The sequence below is a fragment of the Phalacrocorax aristotelis genome, chromosome 4, assembly GCF_949628215.1.
Source record: "Phalacrocorax aristotelis chromosome 4, bGulAri2.1, whole genome shotgun sequence".
Lineage (NCBI taxonomy): Eukaryota > Metazoa > Chordata > Aves > Suliformes > Phalacrocoracidae > Phalacrocorax > Phalacrocorax aristotelis.
Genome location: NC_134279.1, coordinates 6,744,453 through 6,764,492, shown reverse-complemented (window position 1 = coordinate 6,764,492; position 20,040 = coordinate 6,744,453). Strand labels below are relative to the sequence as shown.

Genomic DNA, 20,040 nt, shown 5'->3' with positions numbered 1-20,040 from the left:
AAGTTCTGGTGGTGGTTCCCACCCCAACATGCTTTTTCTGTATTTTTCATTAGAAGTGCCACCAACCTCCAGCTTTTTACCAGGGGGATGCCTGCCCATTAGCTGAAGAATTAAGCCAGTCAGCTTAACACCAATTCATTTATGGATGATTTGTCCGTTGCTTCTGAATGCATGTGCTCGCTGCCTGTGCCTGAGGTGGTCGGACATTTTTTTAATGGGATGAAATGCTATGATTCCTGATGACATAAGAAGAGCTAAGCCATTTCATCCTTCAGTATTTGAAAGGCAGGGACAGGGTCAGACCTCTGTATTACCATTTTGAATTGTGTACATAACATTCCCCTGTGCTCCTACACCGGGGCAGGTAGGTTCTTCGGGCTGTGGTTCGAGAGGATGAATTAGAAGTCCTCTATGGCACACAAAAGGTACATGGGCCAATTATTTTTTCCACCTATGTTTTCTACCGTCTGGGACACGATACCTTCCTACAGGTTTTGGTTTTTCTTTTTCCCCACAGTGGTCCAGCCAAGTTCTAAATTCCTTGACAGTCCTGCCTAGTCCAAGTCTTCTGGTCATTAATATGTGACCATGGCTCTAAATACTATCACTTATTCTGCACAGATTAGTCCTTTGGGCCACACCTTGGGTAGACAGCTAGCACAGTGGGAAAGGTAAAGCTTCAGACAACTACGAAAAGGTGTAAAGCAAAGTAGGCTTAAGGCCAACGGTATTCAGTGGGCTGTAAAAAAGCAGGATGCTGTTTGATGATACTGGCTCATCGTTAGGTTGGGCCAGGTGATAACATCGTGTCAGACTGCGTGCTAAAAGTTAGGTTTTTGTGCTGCGCCAACACCTCCCATCTCCACCAGGATGCCACCTGCTTGCATGTGAGATACAAGGAGGAATTAAAAGTGCTCACAATTGCAGAGTAAACTGGAAAAAATTTTGGTAAAATGTTTGTCCTACTGTTTATCCCTTAAAAAGTTTAATGTCTTTAGTGCTTATCTTATGTATAATATCTAAAACTGCTATCTGCCAGTCAGCCTTTTAAATTACAAGGGTCTCTGAATGCTGAAGCTATGGCCTGTTTCAACTGACGGATGCCACCGGAGAATAACATTGCTTGTCACTTTAGTCATAAGAAAGACAAGGGAAAATTTGTGTTCCAGAATTATAAAGAAGGAGGATTCTTTTGGAATGCACCCTGCTGCTTGGCCAGTGTTTAAAAAGCAACCAGAAAACAAAGTGGATGAAAATTTCTGTTGTGGCTCTGCTGAATTTCACATACTGATAATGATTGCAGGTACAAATATATGAAGAAGACTTCAGAAACGAGAGATCTGACAGAGAGAGACTTAATGAGGAGAAAGAAGCATTGCAGAAAATTAATGAGAGATTACAGTCTCAACTGAATAAACTAAACTCTCAGGTATGAGTCAAAAGAAAGTTACCATTGCCAGCACATGTGTATTTTATTTTTATTTTCTCACTTTCCACACAACCCAAGGCTTTCTGGCTTCCATTAATTGACATTGGATTTTATATGAGGTCACCACCTGGGATGAAATCATTCCAAAGTAATGTAATAAGAAGATGAGAAATCATTAGAGATGACTTCCAAATTAAGTAGATGAAGGGAGTATTTATTGCAAAAACTCTTCAAACATATCTTAAAATGGAGGGAGGGAAACCAAAACCAAATCCACTGCTTCACTGGCACTTGATGTAAGAGTTGTAACATCAAACCCACTTTTGAAACAAAAGCTTCTGTAATGAATCCTGACCTCTGCAGTGGAATTAGAGTAATGTTAAGGTCACTGAGGAAAAAAAATTGTCTCCATCCAAATTAGCTGAGCAGCCGCTGCAATAATTTTTTGTTGCAACACCCTTTTTATCTCTTCACAGTAGTGTTACTATTCTGTTCACAGACATTCAGGAAGCCATAGTAAAATCATGGCATGCAAAACTCTGAGCTTTCTCAATCCCCTTCAAAAATTATGAAATGTTGAGGTTTCCTGTCTTAACAAAATTGTGCAATGTTTTAAAAGAATGGCCAATTACCAAAACGCTCTGTGATTTATTGTCGTCCCCACCATTGTTGTGAAACAGAAACTTCACTATGGGCTTATTCTCAACCAAGCCATGCATCGGTACCTGTAGGGTCTTACAGCCATATCAAAGGCAAGGTGCTGTCGAGTCTCCCTCACTCCCGTCGGCTTCAGCACGAGTGGAGAAGCAGGTTGGGCATCCTGCCCAATGGTGGGCACTGCTGCAGGAAGGCCTCAGACTTGTCAGTGCTTTTATGGATGCTTGGGCATTTTTCATGCAAGTGTAAAAATAGCGATGCCAGAGGGAATGCCGTGATTTGCCACTCGGGACATCCCACGCATATACCTTGGATAAATCTGTTAGCATTGCATGCGATAACTTTCAGGTATGTTTCTGTCACCCACCAGCCCACTCCTGGGTGGTTCAATAAAGTAAAGAAGTTTTTTTGGTAGGAGCCAGAGTACTCAAAGACACCTTCTTTCTATGTATTTTTGTATTATGTAGAGACTATAAAAGACTAAATTTCTTGCGCAACCCCAACCAGTCAAAGGACGCTGTGAGGACCTCTCACAGCGGTGACAGTGAAGAGGGGGTTTACAAATGGGGTTAAAAGGCCTTTCCCACTCCTCCCCAGCACCTCTGGACCAGGAGAAATGCCAACGGCACCGCACACGTACAACACACCCAAAGGGCAGTACAAGTGCTGTGTCGTGTATGCACAACTCGACTGCCCCTGCTTTGCATTGAGAGTTTACACTAGAGATCTTGTCTGGCTGTTCTTGCCTTGGGATTTGATTAAACAGAGCTTGTGAAGGATTTTAAACATGAGAGGAACCATATAGAGAATTTCTTAGTTTGTTTTCTTAAGTCAAATTATTTAGTTGTGACTCATCTTTTACTCCTCCTTGCTCTGTCCTTAGGCAAATTCCTGTTGTCTCTGCTGGACACAGCAGGCCTAAGAAAAGGCAGACCCAAATCTCAAGGCCATTGACTTTGGTCCTTTACCAATATTATTAATTTTTCTTGTTTTGCAAGTGCCTGCCCATGTAGTCCTGCTTCAAACTATTGAAAGCTACTGTGGGTAATGAAAATGTTTCTTGAATATAGAAAACAGCCAGAAATGTGCTTGCCATATCTTGAAACCAATCTTTTCTCATCTAAAAAGTGTCAAGACTCTGGTGTGGCGCGAGTCAGCTTTCTTAAATGAGTTTTTCAAATCATGAACAGTCTGAAGGGTCTAAACAAGCAGCATTGTGACCCACGCTGAGAGGGCAGGGGGGGCGGTTTCTTCCCCATCGCTTTTTACTGATGAATTTGTATGTGAATATTCTGTTGGTCATGGTATCCTGGTACTAATGCATTTCTTCTTGCTTTTCTTTTTTGTTTTTTTTGACAGACAAAAGACCTCCAGGTACAGTCTGAGAAGGCCGTCTACCCACCTCCCCTCTTCCTCTCACCGTGTGTTAATTATGGGACTTGTGGGTTGGTCCTTCACTATCAAGATCCTCGAGCACATCCAGCGTCTCGCAGGGTACATGAGCAGCAACAGCACTCAGTAAGGTTCCCACCATCTCCCATTTCACAAGGGCACTGGTTTTCTCACAGCATGGTGACCTCAGGAGAATAAGGTGGTGCTGTCACAGTGCCATCCTCACCAGTAACTAAATCTGTTGTTTCCCAGTTTGTTGTCAGTTCCAGGTCAAGATTTTATGCTGGTTTTAGAATTAGCCCTAGGTCTGCAACAGTCTTCCTGATCTCAGTACAGCCTCTCTTCCCTTACTATCTGCCCCGAAATGCTGATTTTCTCTTGATAGTTGTGTTCTTTTCTTCCTTGCTGTTCCAGTGTCTTTGGTACTGAATTGCAGAGTGCTGCCATGTGGAAATCAAAGCATAAGCAACAGAAATCTGTGCACAGAGAGGAAAAATTGCAGCCGTTTAAATATTTGGTTGATGAATTATACTTTAAGTATATATTCTTATATATTTTAAATTTACTTTGGCAAATACTATTTATCTACAATACCACTAAGAAGAAAAAGGGTTGTTTTTATATATTTGTTTTCAATTATACTGGTGGTCATTCCTTAATTAGAAAAATAAGGTTGTTTGATTGGACTCTTGCCGATTTCTTAGATTAATTTACTTCTAAGACACAAATTCAGAGCCCTTTCTAGCTATATAATTACTCAAATTCCGAAATATGAATCTGCTCTCTGGAGCCCAGTTCTGGTCCTTCAACACAAATGATAGTAACAAAAAAGCTGTGGTCATCATTATTCTGGGCTCTTCCCTCTATTTAGTCTAGGAAAGCTTGTTGACTAATATGTCTTATTTCTGTGTCTTACACTGCGAATTTCTTTCTCTAGCCCTGCCTTTGGAAAAGGACTTTCCTCCTTCTTCACTTATGGCTTCCGTATTCATAGGTCATATAACTGTCCTGCTGTCAGGCAGTTCCGCTGTAGCCAGACGGTACAATCCCAGGTTCCCTGTATGCCTTCTGGGGCAGGCCGGCAAACTATCGTCAGGATTCACAACATTGCTATTAAACTCTAAGGGCAAAATCCCGGATGCTGTGACTTGTACCCAGTAGTATCTTCCCTCTGGTACGTTGCTGTGAAACAGGATTATGCGAGGAATAAAGTTCTACTGAGGGTGAGATAGTCTGGCTGTGAATGTTGTGGGAATGCAATTTTCCCAAGCAAGCCTGTGTATTGCATCAAAACATTTTAAAAAGCAGCAGAAGTGGAAGTTCTATCTGAGTGTGGCTAACACAATGGGAAATCTGCTGGCATACAACAGGGTCCTGTCTTCCTCAGCATGAAGAATAGCTTTGCGCTAGGGCAGGTTCTGTGCGGGGGAGTTGTCTATTTCAAGCAAAAACACCATTCTTTGAATCAGTATTTTCAAGTGCTTTGGGTTATCTAAGCGGTCTGTGCTTGTTCAAATGTAGTGAGAATGCATTTAAACATGGTGAATGTCATTTTAAATACATAATATCTGTTTCTGGCTATAAAACTGTCACATATGGAAAGATGCTCATTATTTGAGGAATTATAGCCGAATTTTTGCAAAACGCATACGAGGCTTTCAGACTGTAGAAATCCAACGAAAAGCTGTGGTCAAACAAGTCATTTCTGTGCTTCAGGAGTGTGCTTATCTGCCTATTTATCAGAGTTGGAAGTATTGCAGAATGTTTTTCACTGCAATTTGGATGCTGTCCCAGATGATTTTGGCTCTTCTCCCTGATCTTTCATCATCTGGGTTTCTAATTCTGCGAGGGATCTCTGGGTTTACAACTTTGCCATTCCTGCCGGAGCACTGGGGTCAGTCTGACTGGTTGCTTTGTAACTCCCAGTTTCATTCTGAGTTTTCTTTGAAATTCTTTGTCCGTGTGAGTGCAGTGTTGCTGCTCTGAGCTTTTGATACCTCCCTGAGCAATTTGTTTAGCAATGAAGAAAGGTGTTAGAATTTAATGAGTGTCCCAAGTTAACATACGTAATCCTGTGTGTTTAGTCTGTGCTTTTGCTTTCTCATTCTTTTTATATGTTGCACCTTTTGGTTCCTTTTTACATTGTTAGTAGAAACATTTTGTTTAGTCTGACATGAAATACATCTCTTGTTTCTGAAATTCATTCAAGTTTGCATAGTGTAAGTATGTGTGAAAGAGTAGACCAGAGAATAGAAAATTCAACAGAAACTCAAAAATGCAATGTAAATAAGTGTATTTTGAGCCATCAATGGAAAAACTACCAGTGCTGCAAGCAAAGCAGAGTCTTGCTTTGTATCAAAGCCTATTCTGTTGACCCACAAGCACAGAATTAGTTAGTAATTCCTGTGGATGGTATAATGTAAGTGAAAATAGGATAGCTCCTTTTCCCCTGACAGTGTATGAGAGCGATTACTGCTATATACCTATGAATGGCAGCATACGTAAAAGTTAAATCTGTTTGCTTTATCTCAGCTTCATCTTGCCATCTTAATTTAGGCAAAACTTCTTTAGAAGTCTATGAAATTTCTTCCCTACAAGTTGAAATTTGTAAGAGTCTCCTTGGGACTACTCGGGATTTTGTCAGAGTGATTTCTGTAAAACAAGAATTATTTTCCCAGTTTAACTAATTTGAAGCAGTAATTACCTGGACTTTGACAGCTTGCGTGTGCTACTTAAACCAGATAGACAGCTTAACACAGCTTCAACTGAAATGCCTTGTCCCAAAGTTGTTTGCTCTAGTGGTAATTTGCTACTCATTTAACACGGTGTGTGGTATAAACTATAATGCAGTATTTCTTTCTCCCAGGATTTTCCTGGACAAAACTGTGTTTGCATGGACATAACCTTCCCACTACTTCCTCTTAGAAGAAAGATGGGAATTTTTCCCATCCCACAGTATTTTCAAGAAGTTATTTGATAACAGCCAATGTTATAGTAACGCTAATGCTAACCTGTGGGGAAGGGAGGAGGGGAGGGAACTTTATTATATGGGTTATTTCTGTCACACTGAAACATGTTACAGACGTTACATGTATTCAAACTGGACCAGCTTCACCTGTCAGGTCTGTGTACCAGGTTTCTCTGGGGTTCTTGAATACAGAGAATGTGACGCCTGCTAGTACCTTCTGGTGCACTTTATTCCTTAAGCCCTTTTAAAATCTGATTTGTTTCTGTTAATGTTTCTTTTGATTTGTGGGATCTAGAAAGGTTTACACCAATATTTGTAATGAGTGCAGCATCTAAACCACATGTCATAAAAAAGGAAGCAAGCTGAAAGGCTCGATCAGTGGAAATATAAAGCTAAATATAAGATTTTTTTGTAAACTACTTTTATATGACTAATAAAAACCTTCACAGCACGATTATATTTTTATCATGTCACTGTTCTTTTGTTTGAAGTGTCTATGAAGTCCATATTGCTGTAATAATGTTTTATTGTTCTGTGCAGCCAGACTATCAGTGGTATGTTCCTGACCAGTTTCCGCCAGATGTGCAGCACAAGGCAAATGGTAAGACAACAGCTGTACAGAGCATATTTTAAATGTACATTTTTTTAAATGGGGGCCTTTGAGGGTTGTAGAGTGAACTTCTCTATCTGTTGAGTGCTTATGTGACAGCTTTGCCTCAGAGAGCAGAGGTTCGTGAATGTGCAACACAGGTGAGATTTCTGATGTAATACCATCTACCTCACGGCTTTCAGCTTCATTGCAATTCATAAAATGTCTCTATTACACATTATAGGATCACATGTTTGCCTCATTAAACACCTAGTAATAATCCTAAAGAAAATATATCTTCAGAGTTGTCCTTAGAGCTTCTGTTGCTCCAGCTAAGACTGAATTTAATGATGTGCCGAACCTGGTGGCCAGGATGAGGCAGATTTTAGAAGCCGTTTGTAACAATGTTACAGGCTTTGGGATGTTGTTTCACTTTAAAGGCAAAATGCCCATTGCTACTCTTGATCTGCTCTGACAGTTCAAGATGCCAAGTCTAAAAATTAGACCATGTAAATGGACAAAATTAATTAGTTGCCAAAGTGTCGGCGCAAACTATGTTTTGGAAACCAGGAGGAGTATTTAGTATTTGTACCTGGATTTGAAATCACGCCAAGTTCCTGGATCTTTCGAAATACTACTTTGAGACCACTCAAAAGATGGATGCCAGAGAGTTTAAAGAAGGGATGTTCTTCTGGGTGGGAATCCGTCCCTCTGGATCTTCTCCTTCAGAAACTCCCCTAAACCACCCCTTTTTTCTCAATAGTGGTTGAGAATTATGGCACCTAAAGCTTTGTATTTTGCTCTGTTCTTGCGTCTCATGGCCCTTTTGTAGAGATACCATCTCAGATGAATGATACATCATCATGTGCTGCAGGGGACCAACAAAGTTTGCTGGTGTACGCTGCAGGAGCATGTGTGCTTCATGTGTCTACCATTTCACGGTGCGAGTGGGCACCATATGGGGTGCTAAGGACTCATCACCAAAGGCTGTTTTGTAACATCTAGAAGAAGATGGCTACAGAGGAACTATTCCGTTATTTATTGCTGTCCACATTTGCTCAGAAGAGAGGGTGGGGTGGGAACGTAGCTGGCTGAAATGGAGGATGAGCTTCCCATAATTACATGGCGACTGTTGGGAGGGTTCTGATGTGGTTGTAGGGAAAGTAGGGCTGTGACTGCGAGAGAGGACAGGAGATTCATTCTGTAGTTCCTCCCACTTAAACTCAAAATTATTTACTGCATAAGAGAATACAGGGAGGATGTTTATAACAGTGAATGAAACAAGTCCAGCCACCAACTGCAGCTGTGGTCCAGGGCACTACACTTAAGGGATCTGAAGAGAGTGAGTTGTTCTTTTTACCCTGCTTGATTATATGAGTTGACTCTGGCTCCCCAAAAAAACTTTTTTTAGAAAACCATGCTCTTTCTTTCTATTCCTGTTCCTTGTCCAGAACATCCAAATACCTCCTTCTAAATGGGACAGGGAGACCTCTGGAGACTTTTCCCTTCCTTTTTGTCTTCAGTCCCCATGAAGAGGATTTCTCAACAGGTCCCATCATAGCACTGTGTAGGATGTCTGCTTCAACAGCTTCAGGGCTTTTATTCTTTTTAACTTTACTGATAAATATTATTTTATTAGCCATTGATCACAGTGAAGTCCAACTTCTACTATCAATGAAAGGGCACTAGCCTGGGCTTATGTATTATATATAGTCACCTATAACAAATCTGCATTTAAGTATTTTGAGAAAGGCTTCAAAGGTGGAAACTCAAAGAGTACGTCATGCAAGTATTCTTGATGTTGCAATATCTTTGCTCTGTTTTGTATGAGGTCTAATTACAATGACGGTTTTAAACAAGCTAGTATGTGCAGCAGCATTCCTGAGTCTCATTTCCCATTTTTCATTTCCTCATTAGGCGATAAAGTGACCAATAAATCTTGTCTCTTCTGAGATAGGGCTTTATTATAGAAAAACAACACAGCAGTGCAGCAACTTTTAGGCATGAGGCAGTTTCCTTTAGGAATGATATTTCAGTAGATTGATGTTTCTAGGGAAGACCCTTAAGTTTCCCTTAACTGAACAAATATTCCTTTGACACTGGGTACTTTTGCTTAAGGAAGAATTAGAAAATACAGGTCACAGGATGTAACTTTAGAGCTGAACACAAGTGAAATGAATCGGGAAACTGATATATATTTTTGACATAACATCAAAAAAGCCTGTTCTAAAGACACTGGAAATCTATGAGAGTCTCTACATCAACTCTAACTAGTTTGCTGTAATGTCATTGGGACTGAAAAGGCATATTGTCCCCAAGGAGGAATTATTAATTTTTTCTGCAGTTTTGTATACTTGTACGTGGATTGTGTTTTCCTCCCTGTCTCCCCTCCTTTGTGAGGGAAGAAGTTATTTGCACCCAGGCGTTTTGGCATTTGATTTAGGTTCTCCAGGTCCTTCTGTAACCAGCTGTGATCTCATGTTTTCTGCTTCTCCCGTAACCATATCTGTACTTTTCTTCTCACTGTCACCACTTTTCTTAGCTGCTCCCGTGTTCAAAGAAGGCTGTCCTAAAGGACTGCTGGCTCTGTGAAGCCTTGTTTGTCTTTGTTTTCTATAAGAAACACCTCTGCCTGTATCTACAGAAATAGGATAATCACTGAAATATTTCTAAAATGAAAAAAAATCTGCTACAGAGTTTTGATCAATCCTATTTTATCCTATTTTCTAAAGTTTCTACTCCAGTCTGTTACTTTTCCCACAGATCTGTGTTTTGATAGTTGGCAGAAGATCACTTATGCACAAGTTTGAGGAGCGATGTTGCCTCCAGCACTGAAATTTCAGGGTAGTGTGATGGTTTGGATCTGCCTCTTTTTGTTTTCAGCCCTTTCTAATTAGCCTGGAAATAACTTCATCAGAATACAGGAAGGACAAGAGGAATAGGAGGGCAAAATGGGGGGGAGAGGGGGGAACAAACAAACAAATAACAAAAACCCGACAAAACACTGAAAAACCTGGGTTTATTTCCATTGAGCCTTTCTTTCCAAAATGAAAATGAACAAGAGATGTTCCACAGTAGCAAGGCAATGGTAATTATCTAAATGAAATCCTTGCAATTTAGCTTTATGAAGAGAGTGAAGCTAAAGGGAGCTGCTAAGATTACAGCTATGATGTATGGTTTTATGCAAAAACCTTATGTGTCTGTTCAGAGCTTGGAGTAGTGAGCACTGCTTGTTACTTAATCAGGGCTACATCAGCTCCCTCTTTCCCAAGAAATTTGTCAGTTAAGTGAGGTTCAGCGATGGGCTGAGCGGTCCTTGGTTCTTTGGCTAAAACACCTCAGAGCTATCCTATGCTTCTTGTTGGTGAAGTAATCTCTGCGTCTGTATTTTGCAGCTAGAGTTTCTAGGGGCCATTTAAGGATTTAATCCTACTGAAAAGAGCATAAGGAGTTGGTTTTAGTGACCTACCTCTCTGTTTTACAGCTAAGTATCTATGGACCAGTTAAAAATCTGGATGAAGAGGAGGGTTTTGTAGCCCTTGTGGTACATAAGGCTGAAGTTGCTCTATAGAGAGAGGCAGTTACTCCCAGACTTGCCCCAGGCTGGCTGCTGTGGCTTGAGAGACCAGTCGTCAGCCTTGAAATCACATCAGCCTGCCCTTGAACACAGAGTTCAGAGTGATGCAACAGCATGCTCGAGTCTCTTATCCCTGCTTTTGTTCATGTACGGCATGGAAATGTGATGGTAGGACCGTGTGTGTATGAATATGTGGAGGGGATCAAACACAGCTAGCAATCCTGGAATGTGTGTTTGATTACATTTACTTAATATTTTTACTTCTCTGTAAGCCTGAATAAGTAAAATAAAAACTACGGGTTGTATATAGGCATTCTGATGTCCAGAAAGGGATTCTGTGGATAAGACTTGGCCTTTATATTTTTGATTCAGTAATCAAGATTTAAATTACTTTATCAATTATTGTTTTTATTTGACTGCAGTTGCCCACAGTTATTGTTGAATTACCCTCTTTAACCAGAGGTTGATGATCCTCCTGGCTGCATAAAACCACTGAATTTTTTTTTAAAACATGTCTCTGGCTTTAGGGAGCTTACTTAAAGGTGAACAGAGAACTATTCAGGCCCCTCTGGCTTTGGGACCCTAGAAACGGTTTTAGCAGGCTTCATAGGTTAAAAAACACAGCCTTTCTGTTGGTAAGCACGGAGACAACTTTGACCTGCCAGAGGTCGCTTGGGACGGTGAAGAATTACTAACCATGTAAAATACAATTTTCCAAAAAGGATGGGAAAAAAATTCAGTCCTTGATGATGTGTTTAGTGAGTTGATGTATTCCACACCCTTGCATATTCGCAGTGCAACAAGTACTAAAGGCATGCCCATGGCTTCCATGCCAGGCTGCACTGCAGAATGCAGTTGCCTGCCAGCTGTATGTCTGCATGGCCACAGGAAGGTGAGTGTTTAACCTGGTTCCTCGCCTCCTGCTCTTTCATGCTGCAATCTCATCAAGAGTTCAATTTTCCACACTACCGCTGGGATCCAAACTGAATCCAGGAATATTCAACAAGCAGTTTGCAAATGGGAGGGTGTGGGCTGTGTTCAGGTTCATTGGACTGATTTTACTAGCATTTTCTTCCCATTTGTATCCAGAAAGTTTCATGTTAAACCTCTTGTTAAACTGCTTAAAAATGCAGATAACTCGTACCAGAGTTCAGCTTGTCTGTGAACATAAGTATTTCTTCTCCATATCTTCCCAAATATGAAATACTCCAGCTGCAAGCAGGCAGGGCAAAGAGATGGCTAGGAACATTTTGTGTCCAGCCGTGCTCCGTAGGTGGGCTGCAATGGAGATCAGGCTGCCAGGGAAAGACAGCTCAAGTGTCCTCGCAGGGCAAGCGCCTGTCTGTAAGGCAGCATTAGGGAAAATCATTGCACTTCCAAAAAAAGCAAAGATGTTTCCTTGAAGGTCACAATAAAGATAGAAGGGCAATGTGGAAAGGTAAGTGGTGGGAGGCAGGTGAAGATTGAGGAAGATGGCAATGAGATGAGATGTTGTCTCACTGCACCAGCAATGTATTCCCAAGAGAATAACTCTTCCTGCCCACATCTGGGCTGGTCCCTCCCCAGGTAACTTTGCTGTGTAGAAATCCTGGTCCTAAACTGTGCTTAAATTCTTCTAGCTTAGCTTTGTTTGTACAACAATGCTGCCTTTGGAGGGACATTTGCTCCTAAGTCTCTCCGTGCTCTGTCACTCAGCATTTCTGGAACCAGGTTTTGATCTTTTCACTCTTGGTTGTAGGTTTTTGGGAGTTTTGTTGTTTGGGGTTTGCTTTTTTTTTGGTCTTTTTAAGGAGGAAGGCAGAAACATTTCCAGCAAGTGTACTTAATGTCACTTTATTTGGCAAGCAGTGTTGACTTCCTTCCGTACCCAACTGTGCAAAATTGAAAAGACAGTTGAAAAAAAGATTCATTTTGGAGATTTTCCCTGAACCCAGTTTTTTAGTGAAAAATTCTCTGGAAAAGAGGTTTATTGCTCAAAGCCTACTCGGAGCAAGGACCCTTTTGCATGCCACAACTGCTGGCATGTATTGCTTTTCTCTCTTCCAAAATTAATCTTATTGTATTTGTTTTCTCAGCAGAAAGATTCTCAGTACATGTATTTAAGAACCGCAGTTACCCCTTCAGAACATCAGATATAACCACCGGATTTCTTTGACCTAAACTGTAGGTTTTTATTTCGGATCCGGTTATACCAGGCATAGGGAGAAGCCAAAACGTAGCCCTTCACCTACCTCTCAGTTTAAGGGGTAGCTCTGGAGGCTTGTGGGAGAGGTGAGAGCAGCTGGTCACCGCCTCATCTTGGCACGCTTAGGGAAAGCAGAAATCAGCCTGCACAGCCCTAAGGATGGCCAGATGAGCACATGAAGAAGCATGATGTGTCCGCTTACTTTCATTATAATATAATCTCTTGTTCCCTTCGACACTCTGCTGCTTCCCAGATTTTTGCCTCAGGGTACCTACTTTGCTGCTAATGTTGTTATAATTACAGCTAATTGGAAGAAGAGGAGGAGGGAGAAGTGTGGGGTTTTTCCACTGAAAATAATGACATCTGTTGGGGGGGGTGTGTGAAAAACTGAAAAATGGATTTGTGGAGGTCTTCAATGAAAATCAGACAGAAAAAAAAGTCAATTAACTGACATCTTAATTTTCCTGGAAAAAATCCCAGACCCTAAATGTTTTTGGTATTAGCTTCTCCTCAGTGCATACATTACCTTAGAAATTATCAGTGTTCCTGACTAGTCAAGACAGATTTAATTAGGAGCTTGCCATCCCCACTGGGAACGAAAATGTGATTATTTTCAGGATTTTTACTGATACAACTTGATTTCTGCTACTGCAGTGTAACAAAAAGGCCATTAGCACACCTTTCATTTCTAACTCCAGAACATGAGAAGTTGCCTTTTTTAGAAAGGTATTGCTTTCAAAAGCCAACTTGAGCTAAAGATCACAGAACATGTTGTAGTTTGTCAGAGCACTAGGCAGAAAAGTCTCATGTGAAGAGGAACAGGATATGTAATTTAAACAGCTGCATGATTTGATAACTTTATTTTTATGAAGCAACAAATGAGGAATTATCATTCAGTACGTGTTAGATTTGAAATGGCTTCACACACACTGGTGTTTTTTATTCTTTCCCTTGAGAATGAAACACAGGGAAGAATCGAGGCATTTAAGGGAACCTGCCTGAAAGGGGTCGTCGATGACTGTCTTCTGGCAATAGGTGACATGGTGGCTGTTTTCATTAAATCATTTTCTTTCCTGGTGACTTGATGATGCATCCATCTGCTATCTTGGAAATATCCTTGGTTCCTCATTGATCCTCTAAGGAAGTGATGTAAAAATTCATTCCATGACATTTGCTTGTTAAAGTAGCAGCCAAGTGCTACCTACCCTCGTTATATGGATTCCACCATCCTTTGCCTGTTATGTTTTAAGTGTGTAAGTACTCTGTGCTGGGCTCTGAAGCCTGCTCGTACTGCAAAATATCCAGAAGGTTTCCCGAATAGTTAATTCCATCCGAGGTGAGAGAGACACTGTTTTTGGGAACTACATGTTCTATCACATTTGCCTTTCTTCTCTGGCAGACTGTGCCAGCAGTGCTGTGGTGTCTACTGGTTTGCACCAGCTGGGCAAGAACTTTAGAAGCCAAAAGCATTTTGGCATAAGCAGGGTGACCTCAGTGTGTCCCAGTGGGACTCGGGACTGGGAAGGAACAAAAATAATTGAGGGACATCCCCACCATATAGCTGCCTGAAGTGTTTGGATATCCAAGACCTCTCTTTTTTTTTTTTTCTCCAAATTGTGTTGTTATATGGATACCAACCTTTGATGCAAAGCTTAGAAGCACATTTCTTGTTAGAAGAGTGGTGTTCCATCATCTTTGTTGTTATAGGGGGCTGTTTGCAGGCAATGAAATGAAAACACAAATACCTATCTATATCTGCCTTGCACAAAGAACCAGTCTGCTAATTGCTGTTCTTCCTGGTTTTTGTGAATAAATAATGTGAATTTTAGCTCTGACAGTACCTGCAAAGAAAAAGGTGTCACCAAAATTGGTGATTCACGGAACTGCTGCTTGCCACAAATGTGGACCTTTTGGATCAAGTTTTCTTTCGTATACGTTTGGATATCATCAGCTCTGTGGGTTTGGAAGTGAATGATGGGGTTACTGTGTAGCAGCTGCAGAGCAATTCTCCTAGGCAAATTCAAAACCCTGCTGGAAATATTTCACTCTTAATGTTTCTCTTATAAGCAAAATACTGTGTGCACTTGTGTGTGTGCTAGCAGCAATGTGTGACAGCATTTCCAGAATCTTTTGAAACTGCAGGAAGGAAGTATGTGTTACACCGGCAATAGTATATTTCCTTTCTTAGATTTTATTTTGTTTTCCTACCTCGAGTGAATTACTATCAAACAAGTCTTTGAACCACAGACACCTACTTAGCAGTAGGTACTACTATCTAATTCTTCCCTCTGTCATACTTAACCTGCTCTCTCGGGTGCACCTAATGCTAGTGTATGCCTATGAACACTGCTGAATGTCAGCTGTTCTTTTCAGAGATCTAGAAAGATTTTACATGGGGGTTTTAGGTTACTAGACCCTACTGTTTGCTCTGTATCAACAATCAGGGCTAGATGAAAGTTGAGACGGTGAGAGTACTAGTGCACTGTATGATATCCCTACTCTCTTTTGCTTCTTAACACTTACTGTCATTTGTGTTGGATTGATTACAGGCTTATAACGATGTACAGTGGTGGCTCCGGGGGTGCGTGTCTATGTGTTACAAAATAGAGGGAAATTAGTCATAAGCAAGTTGTATTTCTCAATGTCAAAATAATTTCTATTGATGTACTTTTGCAGATCCATCCTCAGAGAAGGGAGCACATCGCTGACAGCCGATGGCCTGGAGAAGTGTAGACCAAAAGCTGCAAGCTAGTCTCGCAACTTCATTATTCTGTTTTGTTCTGAGGTTTTTTTTGCCCCTAGCTCCTTATCTCTTCAGTGCATGTTATTTATGCCTGGTGAAATCCCTGTGAGGACAATAGAAAAGCAGATCATACAGGCTAGTGATCCTCAGGATCCAGTTAGACTCTGCTGGGAAGCGTTATTGCCCTTTGTTCTGAAGATGCTGTTTGTGCTGCTTATGAGAATCTGTTAAAAAGCCGTATGAGGAAAGATGCAGCTATTGCTGGGGTTTCCGAGACAGTCGCATCTGGTTTGAATTCAAGAGCTTATAAGCCCAATAATGTTGTGATTTTTTTGTTTGTTTCAGAATTATAGTGTTTTTTATTTGATTCCAGGGAATGATTTGTTGATATACCATCTTGAATTCTGTACTCTTTTTCTTGAATATTTGGTATAAAAGAAATCTGCTTCACTGTTCAAACACGTTTGTGTAATTGTAAGCAGGGTACCGCTGATACCAGGCCAGGTAGAAGGTGCCTACTCCCCTCTTTGAGTCAAGGCCAGCTGTCCTTTTGTTTTGGCTCCAAAATGATATGAAAAATGTAATCACAGTTTTTTTTCCTGTGTGTACTTATTTGTACCAGAAGAATGTTAGTAGAACTTTTTAACGGGTTTACCTTCTCGCTGAAAATGGCTTTGTATTTCCAAATTATTCTTGTAATGAATCTGAACATCATTGTGTAACATTTAACCTGAGAATAAAACCTGGCTTTTTAAATGAAATTGTATTTAGACCATGAAATTCTTTCAGAAAATTGTGGTGAATGGATGTTCAGCAAACATTACCTGATCATCTACTTGCAAGGTTGTTGCTTACTTTCAGGCAGGTACCCGAATCTGCTGGGATCCCACCTGAAAGAAGAAACTGAGGTTTTTTGCACCATAAGGCCACATAAGATGTCCTGTGTAGTCTGCTTATAGCTCAGGAGTAGTTAATATGAGTTTAAGTTACCACATAAACAGCTTTTTGAGCTGTAGAGAGTCATCAGTTAGAGATTGCCTGTATGTCTCATTTCTACTTTTAGAACAGGTATTTCCATTCCCATTGATATACAAAGGTCTGTGCATTAAAATAATAACCTTACAGGATTAAACATGTTCAGCATTTGATTTTGGACACAATGAGGAACAGTCCATGGGAAAGGATTTTTCTGCTGTTACATCTTACAGCAATGCTGCTTTTGCCTACACTGATCAAAGAATCAACGCTCCTAAATTATAATACAGACTCAGGAAAAAACACAAGCAAAGCACTGAGGAAACTGGCCTCTGGAGAGAAATTGCTTTTTCATGAACTATTGAAAATTAGAGTTTGCCTGCACCATTAGCTACAGAATAAACTCCCCACTCTCTGTTAGAGAGAGAGAGGAGTTTTCATCTCCGCATGAATTTGGAGCTGGCTTACAGACACTATAGCAGCAGATAGTTTAACCAGCAAACAATATAACCGCGCTACTCCTGATTAGTGATTTGGCTAATAAGGGTGAGATCATGGAAAATGTTAATGCACTGCCTTTGGAAAATCCAATTATAATGTAACCTAATTCAATGCGAGCTCTCAGCAGGTGACCAGTGCTGTGGGCAGAGCAGCCCGTACTCAGAGACGTCGTGAATCCTCAAAACAGACGAGCTTCTGTGTGGTTGGTGTGGGAGGCAACAAACCCCCATTTCATTCATTTCCACTGTTTTCCCCAACTAACTGCAAAGGTTTATGCCTTCCATTTGTGGCGCTTAACTCATTATCTGACAACTTGTGCAAGCATTATCTGGCCCAAGCGGATGATTCAACGCGAGCCATTCACAGTAAGAAAATGGACTTTGCAGGGTATCTTTTTTTCTCTCTGTTTAGTCACAGGCTTTTAATGTTTGGCTGGCTTGGGCACAAGACTGTAAATCTTGACTCACACAGATCCTGATCATGCTAAGTGTGGGGTAGTCCTTGTATTAAATGATAGAGGATTTGTATCTTTTAAAATGCATAAAAAATGCCTGGACAGTTTTTCTTCCTCCTGATTTTCTCGTAATGATGTATGTTTCCCAAATGCAGGTGGTGTCATCTATTTGAATTAGCATTGTCAGACTCAAACACCCCCAAAGGATACGCTTTCTGCAGTGACCCACACAAGTTTGAGGGGGTGAGTTATTTGAGATAAAATCAACCATAGGACTCATAACAGGTATTTTTCTTTCCTCAAGCTTTTCTGAAACTGGGTATCAGCACTCCCAGTTCCTCCTCAGTCTTTTAAAGGACCTTCTGGCATTTCCCAATCTTTGTTACATATTGTATTTTCTAAACACCCGCCAAAGTTTTCACCTGATTCTCCCTATTTAGCTTTCTCTGATATTTTTGTGTATCATTGTGAGTGGACCAATTTCGCGGTAAGGACTGTAAATGTGTTTGTGAAAGGCCTTTTCTTTTTTTCTTTCCTTTTCTCGTAGGAACCGCTCAGGGTTTGGGAATACAGGAATTACTGTACCCATTGCAAGGGAAGGAATTAATATACAGAGAGTAACTTTCTTTTCATACCAGGCACGGCACTTACTTGAATGCCTGAAGCTGTAACAGCAGTAATGAGCTACACGAGCGGTTTGTGCCCCCCAGCTTCCTCTCTCACAATGGCCTGGGGAAACAAGACAAGCATGAAGTGGTTTTCTGTCAAAACTTTTCAGCAGTTTAAGGAGATGTTTTCACTCATCCAGCAGAAAGACAGATGTGACCTGGCCATGTTTGTCCTGCATCGGTGCTGGCCAGTCTGCCCACCAGGAGAGATGTGTCAGGAGCACATGACTTATCTCAGTGTGACAGACTGAATTGCCATATTAAAAATGCTTACAAGGTGATGAACTTTAGGTATACGATAAGGAACTGACCCATAATTAAGCTGATTACTCAGCGTGTTAAAATGATGGGGTAGGTCCAGGTGTTGGTCATGATCAGCCCTTGGAAAACCTTGTTACTGCTGGTGGGAGTGTGTGTGTTGACATGTGTTTGTATGGCTTCAGACTGATGAATTATGACAGCTAATAAACACATGAAATTTTATTAAATAACAGATCTGGGGGAACATTTTATGTATGTTTTGGCGTGGGTTTCTGTAGACTTTTCTTCTAATCGGAACTTTTTTCCATTTGGTTGCAGTGTTACATACTAAACATGTGGAGAAATTTTCATTGCTATGAATGAGAGCAAGTCTTCATATGTCAAGTTAAATTATTTGCTTGCAATATTATTTTACATTACTTTCAACTCAGTATGCTGGATTCACTAAATGATGTTTTGATTACCATAACAATAATTATCCGACATTAAAATAGGAGCACGTTTGAACTCATGGAGTCATTAACTCAAATGAGGTACTTAAAAGCTTGGGGTCCTTTGGGAATTTTTGTCCCATCCTTTTTTTTTTCCTTTTTTTCTCTTTTTTTTTCTTGTGGAGCTAGCAGTTGTGACACCAGCATTTTGCTGACTTGAAATTTTTTTTGTTCGATTCACCACTATTTTACTTCCCAAGTATTTTAAGCTCTGTGCCTGTCAACAATGTATGTTGTCTTGTTCTTCAGAAGGCTTGAAATGCTATTGGTGACAGTCATGCCAATGTTTATTTCATTCTATTTCTATAGATATTTCTTTCTAGTCGTATATGTATATCAGGTGTGGCATGACATTAAGATTTCATTGGTGATAAGTAAGTTGTCTGGCTTTATAAATCACTAAATAGCATCCCTTCTTAGTCTCAGGCTGTCGTTGATTTTAGGAAGGAAAAATTGTTACTTTGAAATTGCTGGTAAAAGCTGGGAGCTGTTTTAATTGCCTCAGAAACTCTGGATATAAGAGGAAACGGACTCATGGTAATGCTGTGGGCAAAGCATGTAGGATGCCTCCAATACACACTAATGCTATCCAATAATAGGAAAGCTGGATATCACATCTAAGGATGGTTCAATAGATTACAAGCAAAATCCTGGGTCATGTTTTCCCTCCTTGAATCCATTCACTAGTTTTTTTTATCTTTTACTGCATCAGTGTTAGATTTCTTGTCCAAATAATAAACTTCATCTCTCATTCATCTCCTATGTAACATTTCACACTCTCAGGCTCTCCCAGGTTCTTGTCTTTCCTCTTGCCTCCCAGAGCACGGCTTTTGCATTCTGTATAAGATGATGTTGCTACTGCAGAGTCTGCAGGTTCTGCCTGTCAGGAACACCTGTCTTCCTTCAAATCTCTCCTGTAACCCCACTTCCCAACTTCTTCTCTGTATGAGTGATTTCTAAACCTTCTTCACTTGCAATGGCCTTTCAAATTCTGGCATACGATTTTTGTCTTTTAATAATATCTAGAAGGTGGTCAGGGCTTTGTTTTCTAGATCCACTGGCAAGGAATGCCATTCTACAATCCTGTAAAAGGGATTAATGTGTACCTGCTGCAATGAAAGTTGTTACATTGTTGTATATAGTCTCATGA

General features: G+C 40.6%; 1 protein-coding gene across 1 annotated transcript in view; it reads left to right on the top strand.

Annotated features, from left to right (window-relative positions):
- The window catches only part of TNIP3 (TNFAIP3 interacting protein 3), a 49,348-nt gene extending 33,047 nt beyond the window's left edge, over positions 1-16,301 (top strand). Inside the window, exons 9-12 of the mRNA XM_075090171.1 lie at positions 1,304-1,429; positions 3,446-3,604; positions 6,987-7,047; positions 15,474-16,301. Of these exons, the coding sequence (XP_074946272.1) occupies positions 1,304-1,429; positions 3,446-3,604; positions 6,987-7,047; positions 15,474-15,505 (378 nt within the window). The 3' untranslated portion in view covers positions 15,506-16,301. The remainder of the gene's footprint in view (positions 1-1,303; positions 1,430-3,445; positions 3,605-6,986; positions 7,048-15,473) is intronic.
- The last annotated feature ends 3,739 nt before the right edge of the window (positions 16,302-20,040 follow it).